Here is a 16,504-nt window from a genome sequence, read left to right on the forward strand (position 1 = left end):
ATAGGGTGTATAGTCAAGATCTTTTTCCCAGGGTAGGGGAGTCCAAAACTAGCGGACATATGTTTAAAGTGAGAGGGGAAAGATTTAAAAAGGACCCAAGGGGCAGCTTTTTCATGCAAAGGTGGAGCTGAATGCTGACAAATTGAACTAGGTTAATGGATGTGTTGAACTGAAGGATCTGTTTTCGTGCTGTCCATCTCTATAGCTCTACATACTCTTGTTCACACATTTTTTTATAAATACAAGAAACACACTTACTGTTGAGTTTGTAATCTTCATTGAATTGCACCTCATAATTGCTTTCTGTTCTCTTAACCATCCTTTCACCCAAAACTCACCTCAATTTCTCCAATTTTCCTTATTCTTTCTTGCAATGACTACATTACTGACTCGAGGCCACATCTCCTTGCCCATGAGAAGATGGTGCTGAGCTCCCTTCTGAACCATTGCACTCAGTCCATCTTGTGCTTCGTTATATTTCTTTGTTGGTCTTAATACTTGTGTTTCGGGTTTTTGACCCAGTCATAAGGAGACAGTATAGTTTAAAGTTGAAATGTCATGAGACTTGGAGTAAATTTGCAGGTAGTAGTGTTGCCATTTATCTTTTGTCCATGTCTTTCTCGTTGGTAAAGGTTACAAGTTTGACCAACATTGTTGAAAAAATCTTGGTGAATTGCTGCAGTGGCATCTTGTGCGTTGAACCAGCTCTTGTCAGTATGCATTGGTGAAGAGAGTGAATGTTGAAGCTAGTGAACAGGTGGCTGATCAGACTGGTTGCTTCATCCTGAATAGCTTTGAACTTGTGTGTTTTTGAAGAAGTATCCAATCAAGTAGAAAGTATCCCATTGCAATCTTGACTTAGGCATTCTATATGGTGGACAGGCATTAGGAACTGATGAAACGTGCTACTCACCACAGAATTCCATATCTCTGACCAGCTCTTGTAACTGCAATATTTGTATGGCTGGTCCAGTTCACTTTTTGGTCAGTGGTAGCTCCCAGGTAGTTGTAGTGGGAGATTCAATGCAAGCTTCATTGGATGTGAAGGGGAGATAATTGCAATCCAGCTTCATTCGATCAGAATAAAAAACTTGTTCCGTGTTATCTTAAGATAAAATCTGATAACTTGTAGGTTGGCCTGGGATATCTAGTTTGCTTTATTTCTTAACCATCAAATGTAATTTATGTCCAGTTTTGATTTACAAAGAACAAAGAAAATGTATAGCCCAGGAACAGGCCCTTTAAGCCTGAGCCGATCCAAATCCACTGTCTAAACCTATTGCCCAGTTCCTAAGTATCTGTGTTCCTTTGCTCCCCACTGCCTCATGCATCTGTCCAGATGTACCTTAAATTAATCCACCATGCCTGCCTTGACTACCTCTGCTGGCAATGCGTTCCAGGCACCTACCACCCTCTGTCTAAAGTACTTTCCGTGTGTATCCCTCTCAAACTTTTCACCTCTCACCTTGAATGCGTGACCTCTCGTTATTGAATCCCTCACCCTGGGAAAAAGCTTATCTCTATCCACTTTGTCTATGCCCTTCCTCATTTTGTAGACCTCAATCAGATCTCCCCAAAATCTCCTTTTTCCTAATGAAAACAATTCTAACCTACTCAGCCTCTCTTCATAACCAGCACCTTCCATACCAGGCAGCATCCTTGTAAATCATCTCTGAACCCTCTCCAAAGTGTCCACATCCTTTTGGTAATGTGGCGACCAGAACTCTGCACAGTATTCTAAATGCGGCCGAACCAAAGTCTTGTACAATTTTAACATGACCTGCCAGCTCTTATACTCAATACCCTGTCCGATGAAGGCAAGCATACCATATGCTTTCTTGACCACTCTATCCACCTGTGCAACCACCTTCAGGGTATAATGGACCTGAACTCCCAGATCTCTCTGCTCATCAACTTTTCCCAAGGCCCTTCTGTTTACAATATAGTTCGCTCTAGAATTAGATTTTCCAAAATGCATCACCTCACATTTGCCTGGATTGAACTCCATCTGCCACTTCTCCGCTCAACTCTCCAGTCTATCTATGTTCTCCTGTTTTCTTTGACACACCCCTACGCTTTCTGTTACTCCACCAATCTTTGTGTCATCTGCAAACTTACTGATCAGACCAACAGTGCCCTCTTCCTGATCATTGATGTATGTCACGAACAACAGTGGCCCCAGCACTGATCTCTGTGGAACATCACTGGTCACCTTTCTCCATTTTGAGAAACTCCCTTCAACTACTACTCTGTTTCTTGTTGCTCAACCAGTTCTTGATCCACCTATCTAGAACACCCTGGACACCGTGTGACTTCACTTTCTTCATTAGTTTACTATGGGGGACCCGTATCAAACGCTTTCATGTATATGACATCTACAGCCCTTCCTTCATCTATCAACTTGGTCACTTCCTCAAAGAACTCTATTAAGTTGGTACGGCATGATCTCCCCTGCACAAAACCATATTGGTTATCACTGATCAGCCCATTCTTTTCCAAATATAAAGAGATTTTATCTCTCTGTACCTTCTCCAGCAACTTTCCCATCACTGACGTCAGGCTCACGGTTTGTAGTTACCCGGAATATCCCTACTACCCTTCTGTACAGATGGACAACATGAGTAACTCACCAGTCCTCCGGCACTTCACCTTTGTTTAAGGATGCTACAAAGATATCTGTCAGGGCCCCAGCTATTTTCTCTCTCGCCTTCCTCGGTAACCTGGGATAGATCCCATCCGGTCCTAGGGATTTGTCCACCCTATTATTCTTAGCCTACCCAACACATCTTCCCTCCTTCTGTCAATGTGATCCAAAATAAACCACCTTCTATCTCGAATCTCCATATTCTTCATGTCCCTCTCCTCAGTGAACACTGATGCAAGGTAATCATCAGGAATCTCAGATTTGACGTACAACCTTCCTTCCTTATCCTTTAGTGGACCAACCCTTTCTCTAGTTACCCTCTTGCTCCTTATATATGAATAAAAGACCTTGGGATTCTCCCTAATTCTACTCGCTAAAGTTATTTCGTGACCCCTTTTAGCCCGCTTGATTCCTCGTTTAAGGTTGATCCTACTCTCCTGATATTCCTCCAAGGCTAGTTCTGTTCTTGGCTGCTTGTACCTTATATACTTGCATTTTACTCTTTCTCTCTCTTTTCCTCCCCCCACCTAGTAACATTACTTTGTCTTGGACCCTGTTGGCATTTAGTTTTTAATGAAAACCTGCAGTATTTGTGCTTATTTGTCAGAAATGGGTATATGAATAGGGTTTGGAAGGAAATGGTCCGGGTGCTGGCAGGTGGAACTAGGTTGGGTTGGGATATCTGGTCAGCATGGACGGGTTGGACCGAAGGGTCTGTTTCCATGCTGTACATCTCTATGACTCTATAAATCCTATAATTCTGAGAGTGCAGATTTTCTTGGCCTTCTCTGACTGAGTAACCCTATTTGTGCTCTTATTCAAAACAGGTTGTCGAATGTCTCAAAGATCTTAAGAAAGTTCTGACCACCCGCTGTCATGACAAAATCTTCAAACTGCAAGAGTCAGAAATGAGTGATCCTGAACTGGACTATACCCTCATGAGAGTCTGCAAGCAGATGATTAAGGTACAAAGACAGAAGTTCAGAGGAACTTTCAGTCTGGAAACTTTGCCAGTTCTTCGAAGTAAAGATGGTTCACAAGGCCCAACTTGGACAGAATCTGGCCCTGACCTTGTTATCACAAACCAATATGTTTTGATCTTGAACGGAACTGTTGTGTTTCTAAAGGTGGTGTTTTACTTTATTTTTAGAATAGAAAAACAAAGTTCATGTCTGGAAAGGAAGCAGATGAGATTGAGGCGCAACTATTTTTTCTCAAAATCTTGAAATGTCCTACTCTGTTGAATATTGATGCTTTAGTAAGATTCACAAAGTAAATGTAAAATGATGTACCGTATTCCCTAAACTTTAGTGGCTGGAATGTGGAGAAGATCATAGACAAGATTAGAGTGGTGCTGGAAAAGCACGGCAGAATCAGAGGAGCAGGAAGATAGATGTTTCGGGCATAAGTCCCTCATCTGGAATTCCTGATGAAGAGATCCTGGCCGAAACATCGATTTTCCTGCTCCTCGGATACTGCCTGACCTGCTGTGCTTTTCCAGCACCGCTCTGATCTCCAACATCTGCAGCCACTTTCACCCTGTGGAGAAGATCATGTCTCCAGTAAATCGATCTGCATCGAAACTTTACTGTGCCTTTGGGTGCACTCAGTCTGCAAGTCGATGGTCGCCTTTCAAAAATACCCAAACAAAAACTGTAACACAAGGAAGGGGAATGTTCTTGTTGTTGTTTGAGTCTCTTCTGTCGAAGTTGTATTTTTGTAATGTGTTGATTTTTGCATCGTGTATCTCCTCTGCAACCAAGTCTACTACTTCGCAGAGAAGGAGAAGATAATAAAAACAAGTCCATAAAGGGGTGTTTGCAACCCACGTGGTTTGGCTGGGTGGCAGCCAAAGAGCTTCTCAAATTTAAATGTTGCAGGTTCTTCATCTAAATCATCCATGACAGGAAATGGTTGGAGAACATCTGTCACACTGTATTCAACCCAAAAGGGTATTTGTTTACTTCTGGTCTTCACCATCTGCTCACTTCAGAAGGCAGCTTTGATGGTCAGATCAAATGCCGCCTTGACCCCTTCATACATAGTTTACAGATTTCCATTGTCACTGGCAATTTGGTTTTCTTAACATGATTAAGCGTTTATTTACACAGTTATCTCCTATCTTTTGCACATTTTCATGACAGCATGTGATGATGGCTGCAATTATAGAATACCTTGATTGAAGAAAGGGATGAAGTAGGTCTTTGTGCTTTGCCTCTGATTAACCTCTTTCTCTTCATGCTCCTGACCTTTGCTTTCATTGCTCATTTGGAGGGAATTATCTACCTTTTAATAGGTCAGATTGCCAGTTCTGCAATCTGTCAAGACAAAATGCATTGCATGCTTGATGTTATTAGAGAACTCCTCTTCATTGGTGACACTGTTGTCCACACAGAAACTCTAATTCGAAGACTCACGAACAGTCTTTCCCATGTCTTGAATTTGTTCTTTCGGTCGAAGTGGCATGAACCTTTTATCATTGACCAAATGTTGCATCTTTGTCATTGACTCAAAGTAACACCTTGTTGGAAGTAGTTAGCAAAATCTGCTAACTTGGGTCCATAATGATTGACAATCTGTTCCTTGGTGCAGAACTTGATACATGCATTTGAAAAATTGCTACGACCTTTGGCTAAATCATGAAATGCACATGAAAAAACACCAAGCTGATCCATCGGACAATGCCAATGGTAATAAGGCTTGTATTCTCAGCATTTTCTCCCTATAAACTGTGAAATAAATGCAACTTTGTGCTATTGAGATAAGCTCAACAATTTCCATCTTTGACTGGGTTTCCCCTCTCAGTCCAGTGATGTGCAAGTTAGGTGGATTGGCCATGTTAAACTCTCATAGTGTCCAGGGATGTGTAGGTTAGGTGGGTTAGCCATGGGAAATACAAGGTAGGGTAGAGTAAGGGAATGTGTTTGAGTTGGATGCTGTTCAGAGGAGTCAGTGTGGACTCGAAAGGCTGCTTCCACACTAGGGATCATTCGATTGTATAACTGGTGCGAATTATGTTTCTGTCCTGACAGGACAAAATCATAAATGTGGCAGAGCTCACCTGTTTATTAACATTGTAAAACTAAGGCAACTTTGTTGGTTTGGAGATATCCTCAGGTTGGAAAATGGTTGCATGCTCAAGACTTTGTCTGGTGAGGTACCATGAGCTATTCAAAACGTCGGGTGGTCAAGGCTTTTCCTCAAACATCCTTGTAAGCATCAATGAATAGACCCTAGAAACGAATTATCTAACTACTCTGAAGAATTGCAAATGGGTCTGAATGCTATATAACGGTCAGTCAAAATCCCCACCTTTGACCTAATGTTGAATCGTAGGTAAGTGAGGAACCAACTGAAGAAATTTGGGCCAAGGCCACTAGCCTCATGCTCCACCTTCAATACCATTAACCCCTCTACACGGATCTTAAAACTCTGTGACCTTCGTCTCTGCTCTGCCCTCTGCAACGGGATCCTCAGCTTTCTGACCCACCGACTGCAATCACATCCTCCACAACAAAACTCAACACTGGAGCCCCCTAAGTATGTGTTCTCAGCTCCCTACTGTACTTCCTGTGCACCCACGACTGTGTTGCCAAATTCCGAGTGAAAGCTGTCTATAAATTCGCTGACGACATCATGTCTAACAACAACGAGTCAAAATACAGAAGGGAGATCAAGGTGGTGTGGTGCAGTAAATACAAACTCTCGATCAGCATTGGCAAAACTAAAGAATTGATTATGGATTTGAAAAAGAACAGAGGAGAACACGTCCCATCTACATCGACAGAGTTGAGGTCGCAAGGGTGGAGAGTGTCAAATTCTTCGGAGTGACGATACCAACAAATGTCCTGGCCTTCCCACGTAGTTGTGATGGTCAAGAAGGCATGACACTGCCACCTCTTCCTTAGTGGGGGTCAGGAAATTTGGCACATCCATAGGGACCCTCACCAAATTCTACAGATGCACATTTGAAAGCATATTGTCCAGTGGTTTGGCAATTACTAATAAGAAGCTACGGAGAGTGGTGAGCGTAGCACAGGCTATCATGGAAGCCATCCATGCACTCCATTTACGTGGCTCACTGCTGCGGAAAGGCTGCCAACATCATCAAAGACCCTTCACACCCTGGGTGGTGATCTCCTTCAACCTCTTCCATCAGGCAGGAGATATAGAAGCCTGAACATGCACCAATAGGTTCAGGGACAGCTTCTTCCCTGCTGTTGTTAGCCTATTTATTGGACTCTAGCCTTAAATAATGCTGATCTTACTAATGTTGATCTCTCTTGTACGCCCTGTGCAATGTTACCTGTATGCCTCCATCTAAATCTTTTGTTCTGTACATCTTTGCTTACTATGATCTGCCCATACTGCTCATAAACAAAGCTTTTCATTGTAATTTGATACACGTGACAACTAATAAATCATGTATTGTCCTGGGATTGAAATGATTGGCTTGCAACAGCTATGACTAACTTCCTTTGTGCAGTTATTACTCCTACTATTTGACATTTCCCATGATTCCCTTTGACATCATATTTGAACAGATAGTGCCTTGATTCAAAACAAAATAAATTACTTCACCTCCTTCTTCAGCTCTTTTCTGTATGTCTGGACGAAGATTATAATGAGGTCGGTATCCAAGTAACGCAGGCAGACCACAAAACAGCCATTTAATAGTACCTTGACTACAGCTTCATCACTTTGAGTAAATGAATGGGAGTGGGAGTAATTGGTTGTTATAGCTTTCTGCTCTTTTTGTGAACCGCAGATACCTGGACAATTTTACATTATCACAAGAATAGCCACAAGGGCACAGCTAGTTCTGGAGCATAGGTCTTCTCTACTTTGCTGACATTCTATTGTCAGGAGCCATGTTCTTTGCTGTATCCAGTGCCTTCAGTCTTTTCTTGAGAGTATGTAATGTGATTTGGATTATGGAAAGAAGCTGAGATGAGTTGATTGAACAGTTGTGAATTCTCTTGTGATTACAGCGTTACTGTGCTGATGCTGACTCAAAGTACGTGTTGCAGTGCTTGAAGCAGAATAAGAATGCCGAATTGATGGATCCTAAATGCAAACAGATGATTACTAAGCGACAGATTACACAAAACACAGGTATGTGCTGTTGACCTCCGAAATCCTATCAAAAATCATGGTTAGAAATCTCCTATGTTGGGCCCTGCAGTCTTGTTTGAGAGCGAGGGACTGGAGAAGAATAAAATTTGACACTTGGTTGCAGGCTTTGTGTAGATTTAGGGAGACTCTGTGCTGGGAGCCCCACCTGCCAGAATCAAGGATCAGTTGATTTACATGGAGTATTTATTGTCAGCATAAGGGAACCTTTTTTCTCACTTTAAACACTAGTTCCAGAAGTGTCAAGCCCTGCCCTGCCCTCCCCTTATTCAGCTTCTGGTCTGGCCTTTGCATCAGTTGTTTCATGGACAGATTGATTTTGTGCAATCTCTTAGCATCTATTTCTCCATGCATAGCAAGATGATTTAGTGATCCTTTAGCTTGGGTGTCTGGGTGCCATGTTCTCAGTGCTTTAGAAATGATCTGATTCCAGATTGGAGCTCATGGTATTGTGGATGCTGTTTGTTTCTCAAGTGAGCAATTATTTATTTGTCAGTCAGTTTACAATATTGCTCCCAACAGAATGACAAAGCTGAGTTGGTGAAGTGCATTAAAGTTGCAAGAAAGTTATTCTAGTTAGTCACTGTTCGATTTCAGAGGCATAGTACAACTGCATTTATAAATAGCCAGTTATGCAAAATGTAGGAAAGAAGTGGCCGAACTTCAATTGAATTAAATCTTGGATTATCTGTACATTAATTCCATTCACCAATGCCAGCTCTTCCACCCCAAGGCATGTCAAAGGAAAAGAGTTCCATAATCATTAATAAACTTAGAACAATCAGTGTCAATTTTGAAATTTTCAGTTGATTCCCAGCCTCAACAAATTTGTGCAGGACAAAATTCCATTAACCTTTGGTGCTTTCACTCCATGCACCTTAAAAATCACACTTGTCAAAATGAAGATATGGAATTAACAAATACAATTGTGGTAGCCATTAAGGGCAAATTATTTATTGGGTTTTTAAGTTGTTTTCTCACACTATTTGGGGCTTTTGGGTGGCACAGTGGTTAACACTGCTGCCTCACAGGGACCGGGTTCAATTCCAGCCTTGGGTGACTGTGTGGAGTTTGCATGTTCTCCCCATGTCTTTGTGAGTTTCCACCGGGTGCTCTAGTTTTCTCCCACAGTCCAAAGATGTTCAATTTAAGTGGATTGGCCATGCTAAATTGTCCGTGGGTGTCCAGAGATGTGCAGACTAGATGGATTGGCCATGGTAAATGCAGGATTATGGGCATAGGATAGAGGGCTGGGTCTGGGTGGATGCTCTTTGCAGAGTTGCAAACCTGATGGGCCAAGTGGCCTCTTTCTGCACTGATGCTATAGTTTTTTGTGCAGCCATTCTGTCTCCAGCCAGTTGATACTAGTCTGGCTGAATATGAACTAAATAGCTGTAAATTACCAGAGTAAACTTGATTTCATGTCTTCTCTAGGGAAAGCCCCTGATCGCGAACAGTTTCTCATTCCAGTATAGTTGAAATGGTAACCTAACAAGTGAACCCATATTATTTTACTGCAGCTCAATATTGTGCGCGCTCTCAGCTTCTGAAAAGATTTTATCTTTAAAATCTACTGCAAGTGCAGCCATATGACTGACGTTCACACCTTGGTTAGTTCAACTTCCATGTATTAGTGTGCATTACTTATTTCAACATTTTGTGCTTGTTTCAGATTACCGTTTAAATCCTGTTCTGAGGAAAGCCTGTAAGGCTGACATTCCCAAGTTCTGCCAGTCTGTTTTGAATAATGTCAAGGATGGCAAAGAGCTGGAGGGTCAGGTTGTCTCCTGTCTGAAACTGAAATATGCTGACCAGGTACTAACAGGACAGGTGGGCCACCAAGGAGACCATGATGTTGAATCACATATTGGTCATTCAGCTTCCTCACTATTCTCTTTTGCTCTTTGTTACATGACTAAGAAATAAAATTCTGATAAATCAGATATGGAAGCTACTTTGGTCAAAAATGTATCTTTTTGATTATTAAAATGGAGGAATTAGGGCAGGGATAGCTGGGAAAGAATTCTCATCACGATGAGGGACTGTACATTTCCACGATTCTGTAAAGTTGTGTTTGCTTGCCATGAGTGTCAGCAGGGTCATGCTGTAAATCCAATGCTATTCTTTTTGTGCTCAATTTAGATGACATACCAGAAACCATTGCCATATTTTAGGTTCATCTTTACACTTGCATTTTCAGAAAATGGTGAAAATATTTTTTTAAAATAGAATTCATTGAACTTTTATCCATTTTAATGTGAATTTACAGAACAATATCAGATCAATATAACAGAGCAATATTTGTGTATATTGTGTGGTCTTGCCCACCGTATCCAGACTTAATTTGTCAGACCACTTCAAGAACACGGAGTTTCACTGCAGATACTTAGAGTAATCAATATGAGGGAATGCTGCTCACATTATCTGACATTGCACAACTTTCAAAACTTTATTGTACTTTCAAGCCAGCCTGTGCTGTTTCTGATGAACATTTATATGTAATTGCATCATTAAATAACTTAATCCAATAAAAAAACAAAAATAGTGGAAAGTTCTTGGTAATGCTCATGGGGAAAGAAACACTTTTTAATGGTAGATCACTAATCTGGAGCATAAACTCTTGTTTTTAACTCTCTCCAGATTTTACTCAAATTGAGTGTTTTGCAGCACTTCGTTTTTGTTTCAGGTTCTCAACAGTTGCATTATTTTGCAATCTATGTAATACTCCATGCAGGTAAACTTTGGAAGTTCAGTTAGAGATAAGCTCAGTGCTGACAAATATTGCAAAGTTTGGTGAGCAAGTATAGCCTCACTGTGTTGTTTGAACTGTCGTTCCTAACAACAGTTTAAACAGCAGAGGAGTTTTCTGTGTGTTTATGGCCACCAGATCTTGTCATTTTACAAAAGACATGCAAAAAAAATTATTTTTTTCAAATACTACTTCACTAATAATTACTTTATTAATTCAAGATCCAGTGGCTGAGGGTAGCTAATGTCTTAACAGAAATCACTGGCTGCCATTGGTAAATGGGACACCCTGTTGAATTGAATGAATAGGGCAAGTATGTTACGCTGAAGTTGCTTCAGGCTGGAATTTTCTGAGAAAGACTATGACTCTTCCAAACTTTTGGCACTGACAAGAGTTATCCAAATGGACGGATATTGTTTTCACAGTGCTCTTTGAACATGACCTTTTATGGATCTTGCCCTGCAGTAAGCAGAAATGTTAAGCTCATTCCAATGATAGAACTAAACCAAGAACCTTCCAAGCTATATTTAGAGTCAGCTTGATGGTCACATCTCCTGCTACTCAGATGCTGCCTGACCGGCAGTGCTTTTCCAGTACCACACTTTTTGACTCTGATCTGCAGACTTAACTTTCTACTAGTTGATTATAACCTTAATACGAAGCTTCTTCCAAGGATGTCCACCTTGAAAAGGTTCTCCTCCTCCTCCTACAACGATCTTAGTGAGTCTCTCTCACTGCAACCCCCAGGTCATCTCTTCTGCCCTGAAATTCTTCAGCCACATCCTGAAACCGATTTGTTACTGTAGCCACCACCCCACCTTCCGCTCTGGCCTATCACCATCACCCCCCAACTTTATTTACCGCTTGCATTCCCAGCTATCTTATCCTCCAGTCCCACTCCCTCCCATTTATCTCTCAGCCCCCTTGGCCTCCCCTACATTCCTGATGAAGAGCTTATACTCAAGACGTCGACTCTCCTGCTCCTCGGTTGCTGCCTGACCGGCTGTGCTTTTCCAGCACCACACTTTCTGACTCTGATCTCCAGCATGTGCAGTCCTTACTTTCCCCTCCTTGATAGTGACATGGTTTGACTTAAAACAAATTTAAGTTTTTCATTTTACAATGTTATGAGAGCAGGGATTACTGTAGCTTGTGTTAAAGTGGCTGAGGTCCATCTGACAAATTTCTTGTTTCTTGGTAGCGTTTGTCTTCTGACTGCGAAGATCAGATCCGTGTGATTATTCAGGAGTCGGCCCTGGATTACAGGCTGGATCCTCAGCTGCAGATACACTGCACTAAAGAGGTGGGTCAGACTATGCTAACAATAGAAAAGGTGGGGAAATATGAGTTATTGTTGGTAGTAGTGTCAAAGATAATGAAGCATAATTTGTTGGGGGAGATGGGGGGCAGATTATAACCAGAATCATCCTGTAAAGTTTGCTTGACTACTTTTTTCAGATTAACACTTTGTGTGCAGAGGAGGCAGCAGCACAGGAGCAAACTGGGCAGGTCGAGGAATGTCTGAAAATCAATCTGCTGAAGATTACGGCTGAACCTTGCAAAAAGGTAACGCTGTTTGATAATGCATTATTGCTTTGCTGGTTAATTTTTGAAGTACTTCAAGTCAAGAGAAAGTTAATCTAAATGCAAATTCACAAATTATTGAAAGTAGTAGTGCAGGTTAACAAAGCCATAAAAATACAAACAGTGCACTGAGATTGAGTTCCAAAGGCATACAATTCAAAAGTTATGAATTCAGAAGTTATGTGAAGCTTTTACTAAACATTGGTTAGACTAGACTGGAATTCTGTCTAGGGCTTTTTTGACATACCTAAAAGTTATAGTAGTTCTGGAAATGATACCAAACAAAATTTAGAAAAGTTAGGCCTTTTTCTGAAAGAATCAGCAGGCTCCTATGTTGTGCATCATTAGTGGTGTAGGGAATTAATATTATAATGCACAAGTATGTGTGGAACAGACTGGATGATCTTTTCTGACTGTCATAGTTTATATGTTGGCAACTACTGTGAAAGGGTGTGATGCTGATCTCGCTTGTTGTTGGCACAGCATCCACCATATGGTTGATATCAATGTCCTTTCCACTTTGAAAGTGGTCGGTGTTGTTTATTGTTTCCTGGTGTTTACGGCTTATCATCGCACTGCATCAGACCCAATTGAAGTTGAGGTTTAAGCTTTCTGTCAGTTTCAGGACTTGATTGGAGAGCATAGATTGCTTTTGTTTTATTTAATTGATTTTTTTTCCTGTAGGAAGTCTTAAATATGCTGCAAGAGAGTAAGGCAGACATCTTTGTGGACCCAGTGCTACATGCAGCCTGTGGCCTTGATATCAAACACCAGTGTGCTTCAATTCAACCTGGCAAGGGACGCCGTAAGTGAATCAAATTCAACTAGATGATGGTGGCAGGTGCAGTGTTTAAATGAGTAGATTATTCTAATCAATCTTATAATTTGGTAAAAGGTGAGGTTGCTACAAACCCACCACTTAACTATCATGATCTGTGTTTGTTATGCAGCAGAGAAAGGGTTATAAATATATAAATTGCTACCTATTGAAGCTCGTTGATGAGCGAATGTTTGCTGTGGAAATACATCATTGAGGATTAGTGTGGAGGGAGAGTTATCTTCAATCCAAACCTGGCCTGTCATTTTTGTTGCCTCAAGCATGATATCACCACCTAACATATTTCCTCCCATACCGCTTCCCTACTCTGGATTCTGAAGGAACTCTTTTCAAATCAGTGACATACTTGTATACTCTTCAATCACTCCACTGCTTCAGAAGCTGCATCTTTCTGTTTGAGTGCAGGAGAAACAACATCTCTGTTAGCTCTCTCTTCCCACTGTGCATATACAACTTTAAGTTCATGTAACAAGTCTTCTTGAAGCAATTATTTGCTTGTATTTTTGTATTCAGTATATTGTTTTCACTGGTCAGGATATAGTGTCTTCTGTGTCGGATAAACTAAAAGGAGCCTTGGTTACCCCTTTGTGACAACCTGAAAGCATAACCCCTGGTTTTCGGTCACCTGTCATTTTAATTTGAAAGCGTCTCTGCCTCTAATATTGCTCCAATGAAGCTCAACATAACTTTGAAGAACAGCACCTCATGTTTGAATTAGGCATGTGCATCCTTTTGAACTCCATGCTGAGCTCACAATTTGAGTGCATAATCTCTGCCCCCGATTTTTAGGTATGATTTTGTTGTGCTTATTGACAGATTCTCCCCTTTTTGTTTCTTTGCTTTGTTACCATTCCCTTTTGTTTTGGGCCATCATCACTGTTGTCACTTAATCTTGCCTTATGTCTCATTTGACTGTCTCCCCCACAACCCTTTCCCTGCCTCTGCCGTTCTTAAAACGTGTTACAGCTTTAACTTTGTTCAGTTTTTACTGAAAATCAAAGATTTGAAACATTCACTCTCTTTCTTAGTGCTGTTTGACTTGTGATATTGTTTCCAACACATTGTGAATGCTAGAAATTTGAAGTAGAAACAGTATTTTCTTTAGTGCATTTTAAAAAAAATTTGAAGGATTATAGAAAGTGGGCAGGAAAATAGATTTGAGATGGAGATGAGATCATGATGGAGCAGATTTGAGAGGTTGAATTGCCTACTGCTGCTCTTAGTATTTATGCTGTTACATTTTGGGGCATCCTGAAGTAATGAAAGATGTTGCATAAATGCCAGTCTTTTCTTTAAATTCTAAAAAGAATGTAAGCCCACTGTGATCATGTATTAGTAACCTCCTCTGTTAGTATCTGTAGGCTCACAAATGTTTGTGTAAAAGGCTATAGTAGGCTCTGGTATTTTCAGTACTCATGGGACTCTAGGATTCCATTCCTTTTTCATGGTAGCTCCAATGCAGCAGGGAAAATATAACAGGCTTTGACTTTCTTTGCTGTGGCTGGTGTAGGGAATACTTCTTCAGTTCCTGAAATAATAATTTTAGTTAACAAAGCATCATTTAACCCTAATTCAATTTTAAAATAAGTTTTATCTTTCATTCAGTGACTTGTTTTTAATATTTGACAATAATTTATTAATTTATCAGAAATAGTGTTCGTCCTCCTGGCACCAGTTTCCCAATGTTGCGTTGTTGTTTATTGAACTATATTTTTCTTGTTTCTGCAGAAATGTCATGTTTGCTGGAGGCACTGGAAGATAAAACTGTGAGATTACAACCAGACTGTAAGAAGAGACTACAAGATCGTTTAGAAATGTGGAGTTATGCAGCCAGGGTAATGCTCAGCAATTTTTGTTGGGATCTTCACCTGTGCCCCATTGTCATACTACTTCTTGGAAGTTTGGATGACTAATGTACCCTGTTTTCCACCCTCCTAATCTTCCACATGCCTGTTTATCAGGTATCTCCCTACCTCTGCCTTAAAAAAATGTAAACATATTGCTTCCTTTTGAGGAGAAGTGTTTCAAAGACTCATATCCCTTAATGATAGAATTGACAGTGAATGGATGGCTAATGGGGTGATCAATAAGGGTGATCTTAAAGAGTGTGGAACTGGATATGTGATCACACATACTTGGGGCAGGATAGGGCAGCACAGTGGTTAGTGCTGCTGCCTCACAATGCCAAGGAGCGGGGTTTGATTCCAGCCTTGGGCAACAATTTGCACATTCTCTCTGTATATGCATGGGTTCCACCAGGTGCTCTGGTTTCCTCCCACAGTCCAATGTGCAGGTTAGGTGGACTGGCCATGTTGAATTACCCCCTGGCGTCCAGGGATGTTCTGGCTAGATGGATTACCGATGGTAGATGTGGAGCTATGGGAATAGGTTGAGGGTGGGAGGGGATTTATGGGTGTGTTGAGGGTGGGATGCTGTTCAGAGGGTCAGTGTCGACTCGATGGGTCAAAAGGCCTGTATCTGCGCTCTAGATTTCCATGATGCTATACGGTTTTCTTTTATTGATTTGATTTATTATTGTTACATGTACCGAGATACAGTGAAAAGTATTGTTTTGTGTGCTGGTCAGACAAATCATACTGTCTATAAGTACATCAGGGTAATAGAGCAGAATGCAGAATATAGTGTTACAGATGCAGAAAAGGTGCAGAGAAAGATCAGCTCTAATATGAGAGGTCCGATCATAAGTCTGATTACGGCAGGGAAGAAGTTGTTTTTCAGTTTGTTGATAATTGTGTTGTAATTGCATCTGGTTTGTTATTAATGTCATGTGCATTCAGAAACAAACTTTACTTCTATACTTGCGTAACATCTAGCCTTACTGCTGGTGCAACAGCTTTGGTGCATTCTGTCCTTTCCTGTCACACTCTTGAATTGTCATTTTCCTTGTGTCTATCTTTCTTTCTTGCCTTGTCTTTATTTATCACTTCTTTCCATTTTTAATCCCTTGCCACACAACTCACTGGGAACACAGCATGGATTAGGTGAAGACAGTCCCAATGGCACAACTTCAATTTTACTTGGTTTCACTTCCTCATGAATCAAGACCTATTTCTTCCACAGCAATCTTTGAGCCATGCATTTAAAATTAACCTTAACTAACCTATGCCAGTTTGCCATGGCTCGGGTCGTGAGTCAGAGAAAATTACCATGGCCAATTTGATGTTTAAAATTGGCCCCTTGGCGGAACTGTCTATCCTGCAGTCTATGCTATCGCTCCATATAGGTAGCGAGAACCTTAAATTGTATTGACACTTGCAAAGTCTGAAGCTCCTCTACTTTTACCTTTGTGGTTCTTTTACCTCACTTGCAGAAATTACCATTGTGCCCCAACCACTGACCAAATCAGAAGATCTCAACTTTAGGATTGTGACTGATTCCTGGAATAAAGTGTCCAAGTAACTTTCCCTCCCAGGTATTTGGCAGTGTCTGCCGCTTGGTCCTCGGCTCAATGACTAAACTCTTCAAACAGCAGATGTATTTGCCTTGGCGATCCCATATCCCACAGTCTCTACACCACATACTCTGTCATCTTTGT

General features: G+C 41.0%; 1 protein-coding gene across 2 annotated transcripts in view; it reads left to right on the forward strand.

Moving 5' to 3' along the window:
- Positions 1-16,504, forward strand: part of glg1a (golgi glycoprotein 1a) — a 140,364-nt gene that overhangs the window by 121,167 nt on the left and 2,693 nt on the right. Inside the window, exons 19-25 of one of the 2 annotated variants that reach the window (XM_072547752.1) lie at positions 3,472-3,609; positions 7,636-7,759; positions 9,450-9,607; positions 11,728-11,829; positions 11,985-12,092; positions 12,795-12,915; positions 14,677-14,783. In XM_072547752.1, coding sequence (XP_072403853.1) covers positions 3,472-3,609; positions 7,636-7,759; positions 9,450-9,607; positions 11,728-11,829; positions 11,985-12,092; positions 12,795-12,915; positions 14,677-14,783 — 858 coding nt within the window. The remainder of the gene's footprint in view (positions 1-3,471; positions 3,610-7,635; positions 7,760-9,449; positions 9,608-11,727; positions 11,830-11,984; positions 12,093-12,794; positions 12,916-14,676; positions 14,784-16,504) is intronic. The other variant, XM_072547753.1, reaches the window with a different exon arrangement.

Source organism: Chiloscyllium punctatum, chromosome 26 (genome assembly GCF_047496795.1).
Source record: "Chiloscyllium punctatum isolate Juve2018m chromosome 26, sChiPun1.3, whole genome shotgun sequence".
In the NCBI taxonomy this organism is placed as follows: Eukaryota; Metazoa; Chordata; class Chondrichthyes; order Orectolobiformes; family Hemiscylliidae; genus Chiloscyllium; species Chiloscyllium punctatum.